This window comes from Eretmochelys imbricata, chromosome 6 (assembly GCF_965152235.1).
Source record: "Eretmochelys imbricata isolate rEreImb1 chromosome 6, rEreImb1.hap1, whole genome shotgun sequence".
Taxonomy (NCBI): domain Eukaryota; kingdom Metazoa; phylum Chordata; order Testudines; family Cheloniidae; genus Eretmochelys; species Eretmochelys imbricata.
Window position 1 is genome coordinate 19,870,453 of NC_135577.1, and position 16,353 is coordinate 19,886,805.

Consider the following 16,353-nt stretch of genomic DNA (forward strand, 5'->3'; position numbering starts at 1 on the left):
TACTGACCCTGCCTTCCCCTGCTCCCCATTATTGTCTCCCTCTCCCTTTCAGTGACCCGGTATAGATAGAGGTACCTGCAACTGCCTGAGCAAGTCAGGGTACAGCTTCAGTCAGTGCCGCTCCTTGCTTTAGCCAGAAGGGGTCACTAAAGAAATAGAAAATTACTCTGTGCTGGGTCCTGAAATATATGACCTAGTAATTATTCTCTGTCTCTGATTTCTGCAGTCTAAAGAGCAAGATGAGGCACTCCCTTCCCTTTGTCTTGAGTGCTTGAGGGAGAGGGTTTTTACTCTGTCCCTGCATCACAGAATATGGCACAGCCATTAAGCCATGGAGCTAGCCCAAAAAGGCATGGTTCTTTAGAAGTTTTTGATAACATTTGGTTTGTGTTTCTGTTAAATGTAGGCACTTTAAAGAGCACTAATGGACATTGCCAAGTAGATTGAACATAACTCCCATGCTATTCATTTTAGCCTGATTTACTAGTGTCTAGCGTTTCCCTTGAATTTGAAAATGCTTGTTGTAATTTTCACATCACTTGATAACTATGGAAACTACTGCAGGGCAGTATTGACCAGAGCTCTCAGGAAATTCTTTGCTCCTTTTTTATGTCAGAGACCATTTTATGGTAGTCGGACAGTTCCTGGCTGTTTTAAGTTTCAGAAGCCAATGCCTTTCTGGCCAGCCCATCTGAGACACATTACCTGCTCAAAAGAGAAGATAATACTGAATCAAAGACAATTTTCCGCAAATGTCTTTGCAGTGTCATTGGTTCTTACTTATTAAAATATTTATTCCTTATTAGGTATGGGGCATTTTAACTGTTGGTCTCTTTGAATTAAAACATCCTGCAACTGTTAGGATCCCCTTAGACACTGGAATATGCAGAATTGTTCTTGATGGCAACTATTACTTAGAGTTAGAGTATTTGCAGGGGAAGGTATTTCTGCTCCATGGTGGGGCTTGCGTAGCAAAACACACAGTTGCTGTGTGGAGTGAGAGTGGAATTTAGGTTCTGTTCCCACTGACACAGTATGATTTTGTGTAGTTCACATAATCTCTCTATGCCAGTTTCCCCTTCTGCAAAGAGGGTACGCTTCAGTGCTTACCTTCTTTGGTAAAGTGCTTTGAGAGCTCTGGGTAAAAAGCATTGTATGTGTGCCAAGTATTGTCCTTTAGAATAATCGTGCTTTTCCCTCCATCGTTCTATGGAACAAATGAAAATCTTTCATAGAAAGTCATGAAGCAGAGGTGTTAGCTGTTGCCACAACCCTTCCAAAATGGCACAACTTGTATGAGAGATCATAAGAGGTTCCTAACTCCAGCAAAGGTTACTCAGATAATTTTTCCACCTAAAATCACACTTCTTAGATTTTAAAGCCAGAAGGGATCATTGTGATCATTTAGTCTGACTTCCATTTTATAGCATATAGGCATTTTCTATGTACCTTTTCATCTTCTAATTAAAACTGTTGAAATATTTGAGCAGGGTTTTAATTGATGCTCGTCTCTGAAGTTTATAGCAAATAGGTATTTTCACTAGTGGTGTCCTAGTTCCTTGTCTGTCATCCCTTCTTTGGACAAGCAAACCAGCCAATGTAGTTGACATACTATTAGTTGAACAGGGCTTTTCAGGTAACAAGGGATTCTTTTCAGTGTTGGGGCAAAGAATCCCACACAGTGACAGTCTTGACTGAAGCAGAGGGAATCCACTCAGATTGTTGACAGGAAAACACTGATGGATGTTGGCTTAAATATCCCTGCTAGCTTCCATTCATCAGTGTTGTGGCAGCAGCAGAGGATTTGCTGCCACTCATTGCATCCCCAGGACACTCTGAAACCTGTCACTTAATTAGAGCTGTCATTGTGTTAGCAATTTTGACATTTCCAGTAGGTAAGGTAGCAACACCTAAGAGTAGAAACTAAATCAGCCTCCTGGGAAGGCCTGTTCAGCACAGAAATTAGCAGCCACGTGCTTGGACAGTTTGAGCTCTGATGACAGTTCTTTTGAATTGTGGATGTTAGAGCTGAGTGCCCTTAGGGAAAGTCAATCTATGGTACCCAGTGTCATCCAAGTATAATACTCTGTTCTCCCTGTTAGCCGGATTCTCAAAGAGATTCCTCAGGAAAGAATGTCTAGCACAGGGGAGGGAAAACTACAGCCCATGGGCCGGATCTGACCCATCAGGGCTTTCATTCCAGCTCGTGGGATTACCAGCCCCGTGGCTCAGCAGGGCTAAGGCAGGCTCCCTGCCTGCCCTGGCCCCGCTCTGCTCTGAGAAGCGTCCAGCACCACTTCCCTGCAGCCTCTGGGGGAGGGGGGCAGGCAGAGGGCTCCATGCGCTGCCCTCACCTGCAGGCACCGCCCCCCTCAGCTTCCATTGACCAGGAATGGGGAACCGAGGCCAATGGGAGCTTTGGGGGTGGTACCCACAGGCGAGGGCAGCGCACGGCGGAGCCGCCTGCCCCACCGCACCCCCAGGAGCCACTGCCAGACATGCTGGCCACTTCCAGGAGCAGTGCAGGGACAGGGCAGGCAGGGAGCCTGCCTTAGCCCCGCGGTGCACCGCTGCCACCCCAGAGCTGCTCAAGGTAAGCGGCAGTGGGCTGAAGCGAGCACCCCAAACCTCTCCTGCACCCCAACCTCCTGCCCTGAGCCCCCTGCCACACTCAGAACCCCCCCACCCGCCCTGAGGCCCCAACCCCCTGCCACACCCCGCACTCATCCTGCACCCCAACTGCCTGCCCTGGGCCCCCTCCTGCACCCCAACCCCTTGTCCTGGGCCTCTTCCTGCACACCACACTCCCTCCTGCACCCCAACCCCCTGCCCCAGCCCTACATTCATGGCCCTGCATACAATTTCTCCACCCAGATGTGGCCCTCGGGCAAAAATGTTTGCCCACCCCTGGTCTAGCACGTAGAAACCCTTCTCTTGGGGCAGTCAGGAGGTACATCAGGAGGTAAAGGAATTTGGATCACAGCTATAAGAGGCACAGAAAAAATGTTGAGGATATACGTTGGAACGTTTAACAAAATTTGCTGGATCTCATTCCGTAGACCAAGTCTGTATAAAGTACAAAACTAATAACAAACCACAGCTTCTTGGCTGCGTATATGAAGCACTGCTGTGCCAGCTGTCACTAAGAACTCCTGACCCCTTTGTATTCCCCCCAAAATGGTAACCATGGTCTGTGAGATGGATCTGTTAGCCAGTTGGATCCGGTCATTCAGAGAACATGCATTATGTCTACACAGCAAAAAGAACCCCTCATTTGGCTGTGCCAACCGCCTCAGGCTTGCAGAGCTCAGGCTGCCGGGCTGTTTTATTGCTGTGTAGACTTCCAGGCTCGGGCTGGAGTCTAAACTCTGGGACCTTCGCACCCCACAGAGTCCAAGGTCTACACAACAATGAAACTTCCCCACAGTCTGAGCCCTAGTCGAGTAGAATCATAGAATCATAGAATATCAGGGTTGGAAGGGACCTCAGGAGGTCATCTAGTCGAGCAGGACCGATCCCCGACTAAATCATCCCAGCCAGGGCTTTGTCAAGCCTGACCTTAAAAACTTCTAGGGAAGGAGATTCCACCACCTCCCTAGGTAACACATTCCAGTGTTTCACCACCCTCCTAGTGAAAAAGTTTTTCCTAATATCCAACCTAAATCTCCCCCACTGCAACTTGAGACCATTACTCCTTGTTCTGTCATCTGCTACCACTGAGAACAGTCTAGAGCCATACTCTTTGGAACCCCCTTTCAGGTAGTTGAAAGCAGCTATCAAATCCCCCCTTATTCTTCTCTTCTGAAGACTAAACATCTCCAGTTCCCTCAGCCTCTCCACATAAGTCATGTGTTCCAGTCCCCTAATCATTTTTGTTGCCCTCCGCTGGACTCTTTCCAATTTTTCCACATCCTTCTTGTAGTGTGGGGCCCAAAACTGGACACAGTACTCCAGATGAGACCTCACCAATGTCAAATAGAGGGGAACGATCACGTCCCTCGATCTGCTGGCAATGCCCCTACTTATACATCCCAAAATGCCATTGGCCTTCTTGGCAACAAGGGCACACTGTTGACTCATATCCAACTTCTCGTCCACTGTAACCCCTAGGTCCTTTTCTGCAGAACTGCTGCCGAGCCATTCAGTCCCTAGTCTGTAGCGGTGCATTGGATTCTTCCGTCCTAAGTGCAGAACTCTGCTCTTGTCCTTGTTGAACCTCATCAGATTTCTTTTGGCCCAATCCTCCAATTTGTCTAGGTCCCTCTGTATCCTATCCCTACCCTCCAGCGTATCTACCACTCCTCCCAGTTTAGTGTCATCTGCAAACTTGCTGAGGGTGCAATCCACACCATCCTCCAGATCATTTATGAAGATATTGAACAAAACCGGCCCCAGGACCGACCCCTGGGGCACTCCACTTGATACCGGCTGCCAACTAGACATGGAGCCATTGATCACTACCCTTTGAGCCTGACAGTCTAGCCAGCTTTCTATCCACCTTATAATCCATTCATCCAGCCCATACTTCTTTAACTTGCTGGCAAGAATACTGTGGGAGACCTGTCAAAAGCTTTGCTAAAGTCAAGGAACAACACGTCCTCTGCTTTCCCTTCATCCACAGTAAAGGATATAGTAAAGGAGTAGTAAAGGCGAGTCACGGGTGTCTAGTTGCTGTGTAGACAGACCCACAAGTCAGTTTACCCCAAAACCCAAAGCAAATTGGAAAGTAACAAACAAGCTCAGTGGTACTTACTCAAGATAGTTAGTCCAAAGCAGACTGCGAAGAGTTACAAAAGGATCTCACAAAACTGAGTGACTGGGCAACAACATGGCAGATGCACATTGGAAAACATAATCCCAAACATACATACAAACTGATGGGGTCTAAATTAGCTGTTACCACTGAAGAAAGATTTTGGAGTCGTGAATAGTTCTCTGAAAACATCCACTTAATGTGCAGCAGCAATCAAAAAAGCTAACAATGTTAGGAACCATTAGGAAAGGGATAGATAAGACAGAAAATATCAAAATGCCACTATATAAATCCATGGTACACCCACACCTTGCATACTGTGTGCAGTTCTGGTCACCCTATCTCAAAAAAGATACATTGTAATTGGAAAAGGTACAGAGAAAATCAACAAAAATGATTAAGGATATGGAACAGCTTCCACATGAGGAGAGATTAAACAGACTAGGACTTTTCAGCTTGGATATGCAAGGGGTCTATAAAATCATGAATGGTGTGGAGAAAGTAAATAAGGAAGTGTTATTTACTCCTTCATATAACACAAGAACCAGAGGTTACCCAATGAAATTATTAGGCAGCAGGTTTAAAACAAAGAAAAAGAAGTATTTCTTCACACAACGCATAGTCAGCCTGTGGAACTCGTTGTCAGGAGATGTTGTAAAGTCCAGAACTATAACGGGGTTCAAAAAAGAATTAGATCAGTTCATGGAGAATAGGTCCATCCTATTAGCCAAGATGGTCAGAGATGCAACCCAATACTCTGGGTGTCCCTAGCTTCTGATTGCCAGAAGCTGGAAATGGACAACAGGGGATGGATCACTCAGTGATGGCCTGCTCTGTTGGTTCTCTCTGAAGCACGTGTCATTGGCCTTTGTCGGAAGACAGAATACCGGGCTAGATGGACCACTGGTATGACCCAGTAAGGCTATTCTTATGTTCACAAAGGGGCTTTTGGTCTAAATAAAGTCTTTCAGCTCAAACGCTGTATTAAAGCAGAAATTTCCAAGAGGGATGTTAGCAGCTATCAGTGTCGTCATTCAAGATGTGCAACTGGAAGCTTAAAAAAAGCAACTTTGTAATCTTGTATAGAGAGCCCAGCTGTGGTTCTCAAGGCCCTCACTAAACTACCAATTTAGCAGAGAAGAGCTTTTAAAAATAGTCTGCCTAAAGAGGGACAAGTAACATGCACGAGTGATTAATCTCCAGTCCCCTGAGGCTGATTTAGGGACATTATCTTAGAGCTTCTTTTCCTTCTAAGGCTGCATCTGTGCTGGGTTGTTTTCTGAAATACTCCCCACCACTGTTAACACCAGTGCAGCAAACGGGGAGAGTAGACAACGTAGTGTAGACAATGTTTGAGGAGGCCACCAGCATTTAAAGCAGTCTAGGCCTGCTCCCACTGAAGTCAGTGGCAGTGGGGTGGGATCATGCCTCATGTCATCTACACAACATGGTGGTAAAAGCCACTGGTAGCCCCGGCGCTTTATGTGCACCAGCATTCCCAGCTGTAGCCGCAATGGTGTCAACAATGGTGCGAAGTTAAAGCCTGGTGTAGCAAAGGCCGAAGGAGATTTTAAGCGAATCTCCAGCTCAACTTCAAACTGCTTATTCTTAAAGGTCATTTTTGCATATTTTGGCTTGTTGCATTATAATATTGAAGAAAAAACTTGTCCTCAACTTGTACTGTTTATACGGGGGTGGGGTGGGGTGGGGTGGGGTGGGGGGAGGGGACGACAAATGAGCCATTCATCTCCTTTCTAGCAAAGCTCTCAGGGGTTCTCTGAACTTTGTTGTGTAGCTGAACGGCATTGAGTATGGGGGGTAGCAGCTGTTTCTGTTTGAGTACAGTGCCTTTTTGTAATTTGCAAGACTAGCTCTGAAGCAAGACAAAGCGTTTTCAGCATGTGGTTAAACAATCTCTTCAAATGGGTTGCAATTTCAACACCTTTGAAAAGTGCCTGCTGGTGCCCTAATTGTCAGAATGCATCAATGTATTTCATTACTGGGCCTGCTTTTAATATGGTCTTTCTTGAGGCAGCTGCTCAGTTGCTGTGATGGGAGTTTAACAAAGGGTTTGGGGAGATAGGAATGGGAATTTTACTCCATCAAAATCCCTCTTGCTGTAGCAAGTTTTATCCTGACTCTTATGGAAAGAGGATATTTTTCTTGCTTCATCTAGTTAGACATCCCCTGACCATCACACAGAACACTGGAGTGGGGAGAATCAGTAACCAAAACTTCTTTAACTCGCTCAGGGGCTGATCCAAAGCCCATTGACTGGAAAGTTCCCAACTGACTTCAGTGGGCTTTGGATCAGGCCCTGAGTGCTGATGAGTGAGCTGTGTCAGGAAGAGAACTGTAACTCCTGAGGTTTTGCCTCCCTCTGCAGATGGCAGAGCAGCCCTGCTTTTCACTTTCCCGCCATGTAGGAATTTTATGTGCATATGCTATTGATTCTCGTCTTTGTTAATGGTTTGGGTCTCATGGTAATAAATATTTATAATAGCTGATTCGCACCTTATTTTTGACAGAATTATTGCCAAAACATCATTGTCTTCACCCCCATGGCCCGAAGTCAAACTACCAGATACAACAGAAGAGGCAAAGTTCCATGCAGGTAAAGTTCTCCAGCTGCAGAGCCCGGCAGCACTGCTTCCGTACTGTTGTCGGCCGTCTGAAAGACTGTAAGGCAGCACATCCTTGGTCTTCTGAGTGGGTTTTGGTTCTTCTCAGTCGTCTTCATATTTTTCTCTCGTTCCACCCAGCATATTTTAGAGAGGGGAGCTGTTGCACTGTCTACTGGGGCCCTGGGATGCTGCATTTAATGTATGTAGCTCACTCAACAACGGAGGGATAAAATATCAATAAATAACTACATGGGTCATCAGCTACTTGAAAAAGAGCCTTCAGCTCCAGACCTCCTTTTCTGGATTGTTTTCATTCTGCTCTGTGCACAGCACACACTGCTCCACTCGCTATTGCTCAGGTGACAAATTAATGTAATGAAGAAAAGTGTTTGTCCTGCAAGTACTGTTTGTTGACACAGTGAACCATAAATTTTTAATATCAATACTAGGGGAAATAAGTATTGAACTGTTTGGTAAAATGTATCAAATCTGCCGTTGAGTCTGATTTGCACAGGGCTCTCTGCCTTTGAGCCATTGTAATTTCCAGGCTTCATAACTTCATAGATATTCATGGTTTTGTGTCATTCCGTACGATGTGTCCAGGAGGCCTCTTTCCAAAGCTACTGGCTTGCCCCTCCAGAGCAAGCTCCGAATATTAGAGCTCTGACCTCAACTCACATCTATAAGAGTATTTGAGTTCTACCTGCCAATCTTTCCCTCACTCACTCTGTTGTGCCTGGAAATGGCCAGAGATATTTTATGTAAGATCACTCCCTGTACTGCAAAAATGCAGATGACTCTTAATGATAAAATGGCAGCATTTCATTGATGTGAATTTCCTTTTTTAAGGATCTGATCATTAAACTGCAGTCGTTTCAGCTCGGATAAAATTATAGGCCAAAATTTTCAAATATAAAGGTCTGAAGTTAGGGTTCTGAATATAAGTAGTTTGAATTTCAAATTTACGGAGCACCTACAAATGTCATTGACTTCAATGGGAGATGCTAGTACTGTGTGTGACAGGGTGCCACCTGGAACTGGGGTATCACTGAGCCCTCTGACTAACTAGCTTGGGCTCCGTCTCACACCTTGCTGCTGTGACAAGCTTTAGACCGCTCTGAGTCCAACACTCCCACCAGCATTCTCACAGGCAGGGACATACCCAGCTACAGTTGCATGCAGGCTTTGGCTAGCCACTGCATGAACCAACGATAGGGAGGCTGCCCCAAATAACCCCCGCTTCCCCAGCCTAAGACCCCAGAGCAGTACCGTCCTGCCCTGGTCAAAACCCCAGCCAGTATGAACTTATTACTCAGTTCGTCTCTTCCTCAATGTGGAGAGGAATATGCATGCTTGTGGTAACCAAGCTGGGATTTTCCCCAGACACTTCAGTCAAAGGCACATTGGTTTAGATTAAAACATAGAACAAGTTTATTAACTACAAAAAGATAGATTTTAAGTGATTATAAGTGATAGCAAACAGAAAGATTGGATATGAATCAGCAATTTCTCACCCTGACTGATGATACAAGCAGGCTTGCAGCTTCTCAAGGCACAAGGTGCACTTGCTTTGTAGCTTGGGCTCCCCACCCCCGTTCCAAGTCCTTTTCTTTCAGAGCTTCTCTCGGGTGTTGAGTTGTGGGGGAGTGAAGAACAATAGATGGATGGATGAGGTTCCCCCTCAGGGAACGGATGGGTAGGATCCCCTGGGGGACTAACATGAAGGGGAAAGGAGTCCAGGAGAGCTGGCTGTATTTCAAGGAATCCCTGTTGAGGTTACAGGGACAAACCATCCCGATGTGTCGAAAGAATAGTAAGTATGGCAGGCGACCAGCTTGGCTTAACGGTGAAATCCTAGCAGATCTTAAGCATAAAAAAGAAGCTTACAAGAAGTGGAAGGTTGGACATATGACCAGGGAAGAGTATAAAAATATTGCTCGGGCATGTAGGAATGAAATTAGGAGGGCCAAATCGCACCTGGAGCTGCAGCTAGCAAGAGATGTTAAGAGTAACAAAAAGGGTTTCTTCAGGTACGTTGGCAACAAGAAGAAAGCTAAGGAAAGTGTGAGCCCCTTAATGAATGAGGGAGGCAACCTAGTGACGGAGGATGTGGAAAAAGCTAATGTACTCAATGCTTTTTTTGCCTCTGTCTTCACGAACAAGGTCAGCTCCCAGACTGCTGTGCTGGGCATCACAACATGGGGAATAGATGGCCAGCCCTCTGTGGAGAAAGAGGTGGTTAGGGACTATTTAGAAAAACTGGACGTGCACAAGTCCATGGGGCCGGATGAGTTGCATCCGAGAGTGCTAAAGGAACTGGTGGCTGTGATTGCAGAGCCATTGGCCATTATCTTTGAAAACTCGTGGCGAACGGGGGAAGTCCCGGATGACTGGAAAAAGGCTAATGTAGTGCCAATCTTTAAAAAAGGGAAGGAGGAGGATCCTGGGACCTACAGGCCAGTAAGCCTCACTTCAATCCCCGGAAAAATCATGGAGCAGGTCCTCAAAGAATCAATCCTGAAGCACTTACGTGAGAGGAAAGTGATCAGGAACAGTCAGCATGGATTCACCAAGGGAAGGTCATGCCTGACTAATCTAATCGCCTTCTATGATGAGATTACTGGTTCTGTGGATGAAGGGAAAGCAGTGGATGTATTGTATCTTGACTTTAGCAAAGCTGTTGACACGGTCTCCCACAGTATTCTTGTCAGCAAGTTAAGGAAGTATGGGCTGGATGAATGCACTATAAGGTGGGTAGAAAGTTGGCTAGATTGTCGGGCTCAACGGGTAGTGATCAATGGCTCCATGTCTAGTTGGCAGCCGGTGTCAAGTGGAGTGCCCCAGGGGTCGGTCCTGAGGCCGGTTTTGTTCAATATCTTCATAAATGATCTGGAGGATGGTGTGGATTGCACTCTCAGCAAATTTGCGGATGATACTAAACTGGGAGGAGTGGTAGATATGCTGGAGGGCAGGGATAGGATACAGAGGGGCCTAGACAAATTGGAGGATTGGGCCAAAAGAAATCTGATGAGGTTCAATAAGGATAAGTGCAGGGTCCTGCACTTAGGACGGAAGAACCCAATGCACAGCTACAGACTAGGGACCGAATGGCTAGGCAGCAGTTCTGCGGAAAAGGACCTGGGGTGACAGTGGACGAGAAGCTGGATATGAGCCAGCAGTGTGCCCTTGTTGCCAAGAAGGCCAATGGCATTTTGGGATGTATAAGTAGGGGTATAGCGAGCAGATCGAGGGACGTGATCGTTCCCCTCTATTCGACATTGGTGAGGCCTCATCTGGAGTACTGTGTCCAGTTTTGGGCCCCACACCACAAGAAGGATGTGGATAAATTGGAGAGAGTTCAGCGAAGGGCAACAAAAATGATTAGGGGTCTGGAACACATGAGTTATGAGGAGAGGCTGCGGGAACTGGGATTGTTTAGTCTGCAGAAGAGAAGAATGAGGGGGGATTTGATAGCTGCTTTCAGCTACCTGAGAGGTAGTTCCAGAGAGGATGGTTCTAGACTATTCTCAGTGGTGGAAGACGACAGGACAAGGAGTAATGGTCTCAAGTTGCAGTGGGGGAGGTTTAGGTTGGATATTAGGAAAAACTTTTTCACTAGGAGGGTGGTGAAACACTGGAATGCGTTGCCTAGGGAGGTGGTGGAATCTCCTTCCTTAGAAGTTTTTAAGGTCAGGCTTGACAGAGCCCTGGCTGGGATGATTTAATTGGGTATGGGTCCTGCTTTTGAGCAGGGGGTTGGACTAGATGACCTCCTGAGGTCCCTTCCAACCCTGATATTCTATGATTCTATGGTGTCACTCCCTGCCTTGTATAGCCTTCCATATGGCAGGAACCCTTTGTTTCAAACTTGGTTCCCAGACCAGTTTGTGGAAAAATACAGGTATCCAAAATGGAGTCTAGAGTCATGTGGTCTAGTCACATGCCCTTGCAGCCATTACTTACAGGCTGTCTGGAGCCTTCTCAGGAAAGCTCACCAGGTGGGGGATAAGCTTCTCCTAAGGCCTGTTGTTTTTCCTAACGGCCCATTACCCTGAATAAGCCCTTCACAACCAGCTATCTAGGCTGGAAGCATTTTGCCTAGTGGGTGTCACCCAGGTTTAACCACATTTGAAATACAGATACATAGTCAGTATTTATAACTTCAGATACAAAAATGATACATGCACACAAATAGAATAATCGTATTCAGCAAATCAAAACTTTTCCAATGACGCCTTACATGACCCATCTTGTACAAAATGCAGCATAATTATGCCTTAATCATATCATAATAATATTACTATGACAAAGATGGGGTATAGTGTCACACTTTGCATTACTGTAAATCAGCCGACTTTTATTTAGGAGCCTAAGTAAGGATTTAGGAGCCTAACTTAAAGCACATAGGTTTGAACATTTTGCCCACAAGGATATTGACCACAATGGAATAAGCTATTCACGATCTTGAGGCAGGAAAAACTTTTTCCCAACAATATCATGAAGTGCAGTTGAGGTCATAATGGAAAGGAGATGGGGATCACACTTCTGTCTCTGAAGCATCCAGTAGTAATAACTGTGAGTCAAAGGATACTAGACCACATGGACATTTAGTTTGTTCCTATGTGCAGTACTTTCTGACCATAACATAAGCTCTTTGCTTAATTGTAGTGGGAATGGCGCTGACTTCTGTCATTAAGGTTGCGTGATAGTTTCCATCTAGCTCCCTGTTTTCAGTTGCTCATAACTTTGGGTTTTTTGTGTGCCTTTTGGGATAAAATATTCCATGCTTCATCTCTTTCTGAAATGGGATTTTTGTTTAAATTCTGAGTAAAATTGGGTCAGTTATTTTTGAGCACAAGGAAGGGGGGAATATACTTTTCCTTATTATAAAAAATACTCATTTTCTGAGCATCTTGAGAGCTGAAAGGCTTGAGGGTAGAAAGTTGAAATTTGACAGGGAAATAGCCCTCATTAGGAAGTGCCTTTTGAGTGTTCCGATAAAGGCAGAGTTTGATTTGACTGAGTTATGACTTTTAAAAATGGTGGGCTTTGCTTGTGTGGAACATTTTGCATAGCTAAGGAATGCTGCAATGCACATGAGTGCATGGATAACTTCTCTGGGAAATGTACAGTAAGGGGCTGAGGAAGGGACCCTGCTTGCTTTGGGAAATACACAAGATCTCAAGCTTGGGCTTTTCAAATACAGTGGAGCCACAATTTGCAGAGCCTGTGTACCTTACAAAGTACGCCGGAGCCCTTCTTCAGCCCCTGTGAATTTTGTAAGGTTTTCAGGAGTTACGGGGTGACTCCTGTACACTGCAGGATGCATCGAAGGCAGAGTGGGGCACTCTCTTATGGAACACCTTGGATCTGCAGGATAGGGCATTCCAGTGGTGTCTAAACAAACGTTTCAGACTTCAGCAATTCAATATAAGCTGCAGCAGTGTAAACTGTGTCTACATTAGGGGGTTGTATGGGTTCAGCCAGTCCAGCAGCTAACATCCAAGTGTAGACGAGACCTCAGTCTTTCAAGAAGGGAGATAAAGTCCATGCTTATGAAACGTCATCACTGTTCAGCCAATCCCGGCCACTCTAAGTAGGACTGCTACTCAGGTAATGGTTTCTGTGGGAGGGTGGCAGGGACAAAATGTGTTGGTGTTGAACAGCTAGCCTTTTCTGCTGGTTTTTCTCACTGTGGCCTATCCCTGATGTACTCATTAACTCACCATTTGTTAACAGAGGTCGTGCAAAAAGTGAATGAGAAGATTGCCACTGGGCAGTATGGAAGGCTCTTTGCTGTGGTTCACTTTGCCAGTAAGCAGTGGAAGGTAACCAGTGAAGATTTGATTTTAATGGAAAACGTGCTGCCGGCTGAATGTGGAGACCGAATCCGACTGGAGAAGGTAAAACCCTCCCGATGTTCAGGATTATGTACGTTAACTCGAGAACTCCTAGCCCGCCTTATGTCAGCGATTTTTGTGACAGACATGAGACTAGTCCCCACCCATGCAGCCCACTGTGGCTTTGGTTCTTTCTCCAGGCTGCCTCAGCTAACGCAATTTGGGGGAAGGTATATCTATTTCATCCTTGGGAAAAGCTGTTGACCTCTATTCATTTATTGAAACAAGGGGTCACTGACCAAATGATCCAAGCCACCTACTTACTGTTCACGATGCCTGCTTCATTGTTTCATAAAACCCTAGGGGTCCCCCTACCTGACCAACAAGTCAAGAAAACTCCATTCACCCATATGGAAGGCAATAAAACTGACTCAGCAGGGTTAGTGGATGTTGTGGTATTTAAGATTGTGCTGAGGGCTGGAAGAAGGAGCTGGCTGTTTATAAAAATAAATAAACAACAGATTATGGGAAACTGGTGTCCCATGCTCTCCCCTGCCGCAGTAGCCCTCTGTAACGTTTAATATCATGGATGTGTTTCCACAGAAAATGTTTATACTGCTCAGCCCCACCAGTTCTGTGCTAACCACAAGGATGTGTTGTTATTCTTCGGGCTCATTAGCAGAAATGCCATGGATAGAGGCCAGCTTTCCCAACGTGGCATCATAAATGGGAAGAAGTTCCCTGAGAACTCAGAAATCAATTTCAGAGAAGTCCTGAATATTCCCCTTGGATCTGCAGAAGCTCCAGTTCTAACTGTAGCTACTTGCAAGGCCTTCACTGTTGCTGTGATTTTAATTACCCTCTTATTGACAATGTTAGCATGATTTACATCAGAGAGAGATGGACTGAATTGCTCTGCAGATTTCAGGCTCCTTCCCTCTGTGTGGGAAGACAGACAGTTTGCTTTATCCATTCGGTCCAAAGTTGTAAACATCTCTCTGTTAGATGTTTGCATTCCCAGACATGCTGCACAAGAAAAGTTTGTTGTTTTGGGATTGACAACACTAATCAGTTGACGCAGCAATCTGCCCAAAAGAGACTGTACATCCAAAAGTGACGGAAGAGTTGATTTCTCTCCTGAGCTTCCATGATGTTCATTGTATCTGTGGATGAGGAGGGCATGGAGGGGATAATTGTGGGCTCCTGATCAGATATTTCCAACATAATCCACTTCTAACACTTAAATGACCCCACAGAGACTCATTAATCCAAAGCTTGGTTGAAATACCATGAAGTGAGGCTACACTGGATTAATCTTTATTCATCATAGCCAAGCATTTATTTGCAGTGTAATAGGGTATGGAAGAGGCCACTTTTCTACAAGTTTGTTGCTTTAAAGCCCAGTATTGAGGCACTTTTTCTGGCAGCTGCCGGTTGAATCCTTGGGTGAGACAAGCGATTGCAAGAAGCAGCCTGCTGAGAGTGCACAGATCTGGGTCAGGGTGAAGAAAGTCAGGCATTTATGTTTACTCTTCCGGTAAATCCAGACCATAATCCTGTCAGGTTTTTGCTAACAAATGTCTATCTGAACCAAAAATCAAAGCCCTAGTTATATGTGCAACCCTTTTAACTGCTGCAGTACAGTTAGTGGGGAAAAGAAATAGGCTGTAGAAACTCTGTGTTTTAAATACTTCCTAGTCTGCCCAAGTCTTGACTGTTCTCTTACTTAAGCAGGCAATTTAAATTCCCTGAACCAAAGGACTAGTACATGGCATGACTCTACCCTGGATATCTATTTGTTTGTTACCCATCTGAGTGTGCAGAGAGAAGAAGAATGAAAATGTTGCTATTTCCCTAAGGAGCGCATAGCAACTGCTATAAAACTCCAGTGATCATAGCAGCTATGTTCACAGGCCTTGGCATGAAGATCTTAGAAATTCAGGGTCTTTATTTTTTCTCTGCCTTTTCTTCCACTGTCTTACAAATGCAGATAGAATCAAAGGATTTAGGGGCTCTGATTAGTGTGTAGAGTGTTCGTAAAACATGCTCTGGTAGAAAAAACCTAGCCCTTGCCTGGGAGAGTGTTTATTGAATGGGTCTGTTTCTTGGCTTGTTGCTCTCTTTCAGCAGCAGATTGAGGCTTGAAGCTCATAAAAATGCAAATTTTCCAACACCCAAGCCTCTAGGATACTTGTAAAGTTTTGATAATATTGTTTCTAATTACATTGCGACCACTGGCAAGTGACCCAAGTGCATAATTTAATCTCTCCAGGTTTTGCTGGTTGGTGCCGATGACTTCACATTAATTGGAAAGCCACTTCTGGGGTAAGAAAGACACACTTTGTAATAACGTATCTTCAAGTCAGCTGACTGCCGAGTGAAATGTTTTCAAGATTCAGACCTGCCAGGGCTGCGGGCATACAAGAAGTCTATGCAGCATATTGCAAGCAGTGCTGAGGGGGTTGTGCGTGTGTCACTTCTCTTAGCATTTGTGGGGAGTTAGGTGCACACATCAAAGGGATTAGGCCCCTAAGTCTGTGACTCTCATTTGATCCTAGAACTAAATCTGCTCTTCTAGTAACGTAGAGCAAAATAGTTAAGGGTTGAACACAGCTGTAACGTATTAATGGGATGAGGAAGTGAATCCAACTGCTGATGGGGACAGTGTGGAGGCATCTTACTCTTACATACACTTAAAGACTGTAAATCCTCTCATTGAGAGGAAGGGTGGTCTTGTGACGAGTACCCCCTATTCCTGGCTCTGTCTATCTCCCAGGTCAGTCACAAGACAAAATTCATCAACATTTCTAACATGCTTTGAGATCTTCAGATGGTAGAACTGTAAAGTATTATTATTGTTACTCATTGTACTAAAAATAGGAAACAGACTGATGATTACAGCAATTTTTTCACTTCAAATGTTTTAATGTAAAATCTGCTTGTGGGGCTTCTTAGGACAGAACGTGTTAAGCAGGGGAGGCAAATTCATTCTGTAGATCGGGCCAAATCACATTTTTAATTATGGTCCATGGGCTGGGAGATCAGACTATGTACATTCCTCAGCCCACAGCAGAACTCTCCCTGATGTCACAGGCTGATATGCACAAAGATCGAGGGTTGAAAGATGGAGAACTGT

The 16,353-nt window shown here is 45.2% G+C and overlaps 1 protein-coding gene across 1 annotated transcript in view; it reads left to right on the forward strand.

Annotated features, from left to right (window-relative positions):
- The window catches only part of MRPL21 (mitochondrial ribosomal protein L21), a 30,048-nt gene that overhangs the window by 6,628 nt on the left and 7,067 nt on the right, over positions 1–16,353 (forward strand). The window contains exons 3-5 of the mRNA XM_077818177.1: positions 7,282–7,367; positions 13,117–13,280; positions 15,490–15,542. Coding sequence (XP_077674303.1) covers positions 7,282–7,367; positions 13,117–13,280; positions 15,490–15,542 — 303 coding nt within the window. The remainder of the gene's footprint in view (positions 1–7,281; positions 7,368–13,116; positions 13,281–15,489; positions 15,543–16,353) is intronic.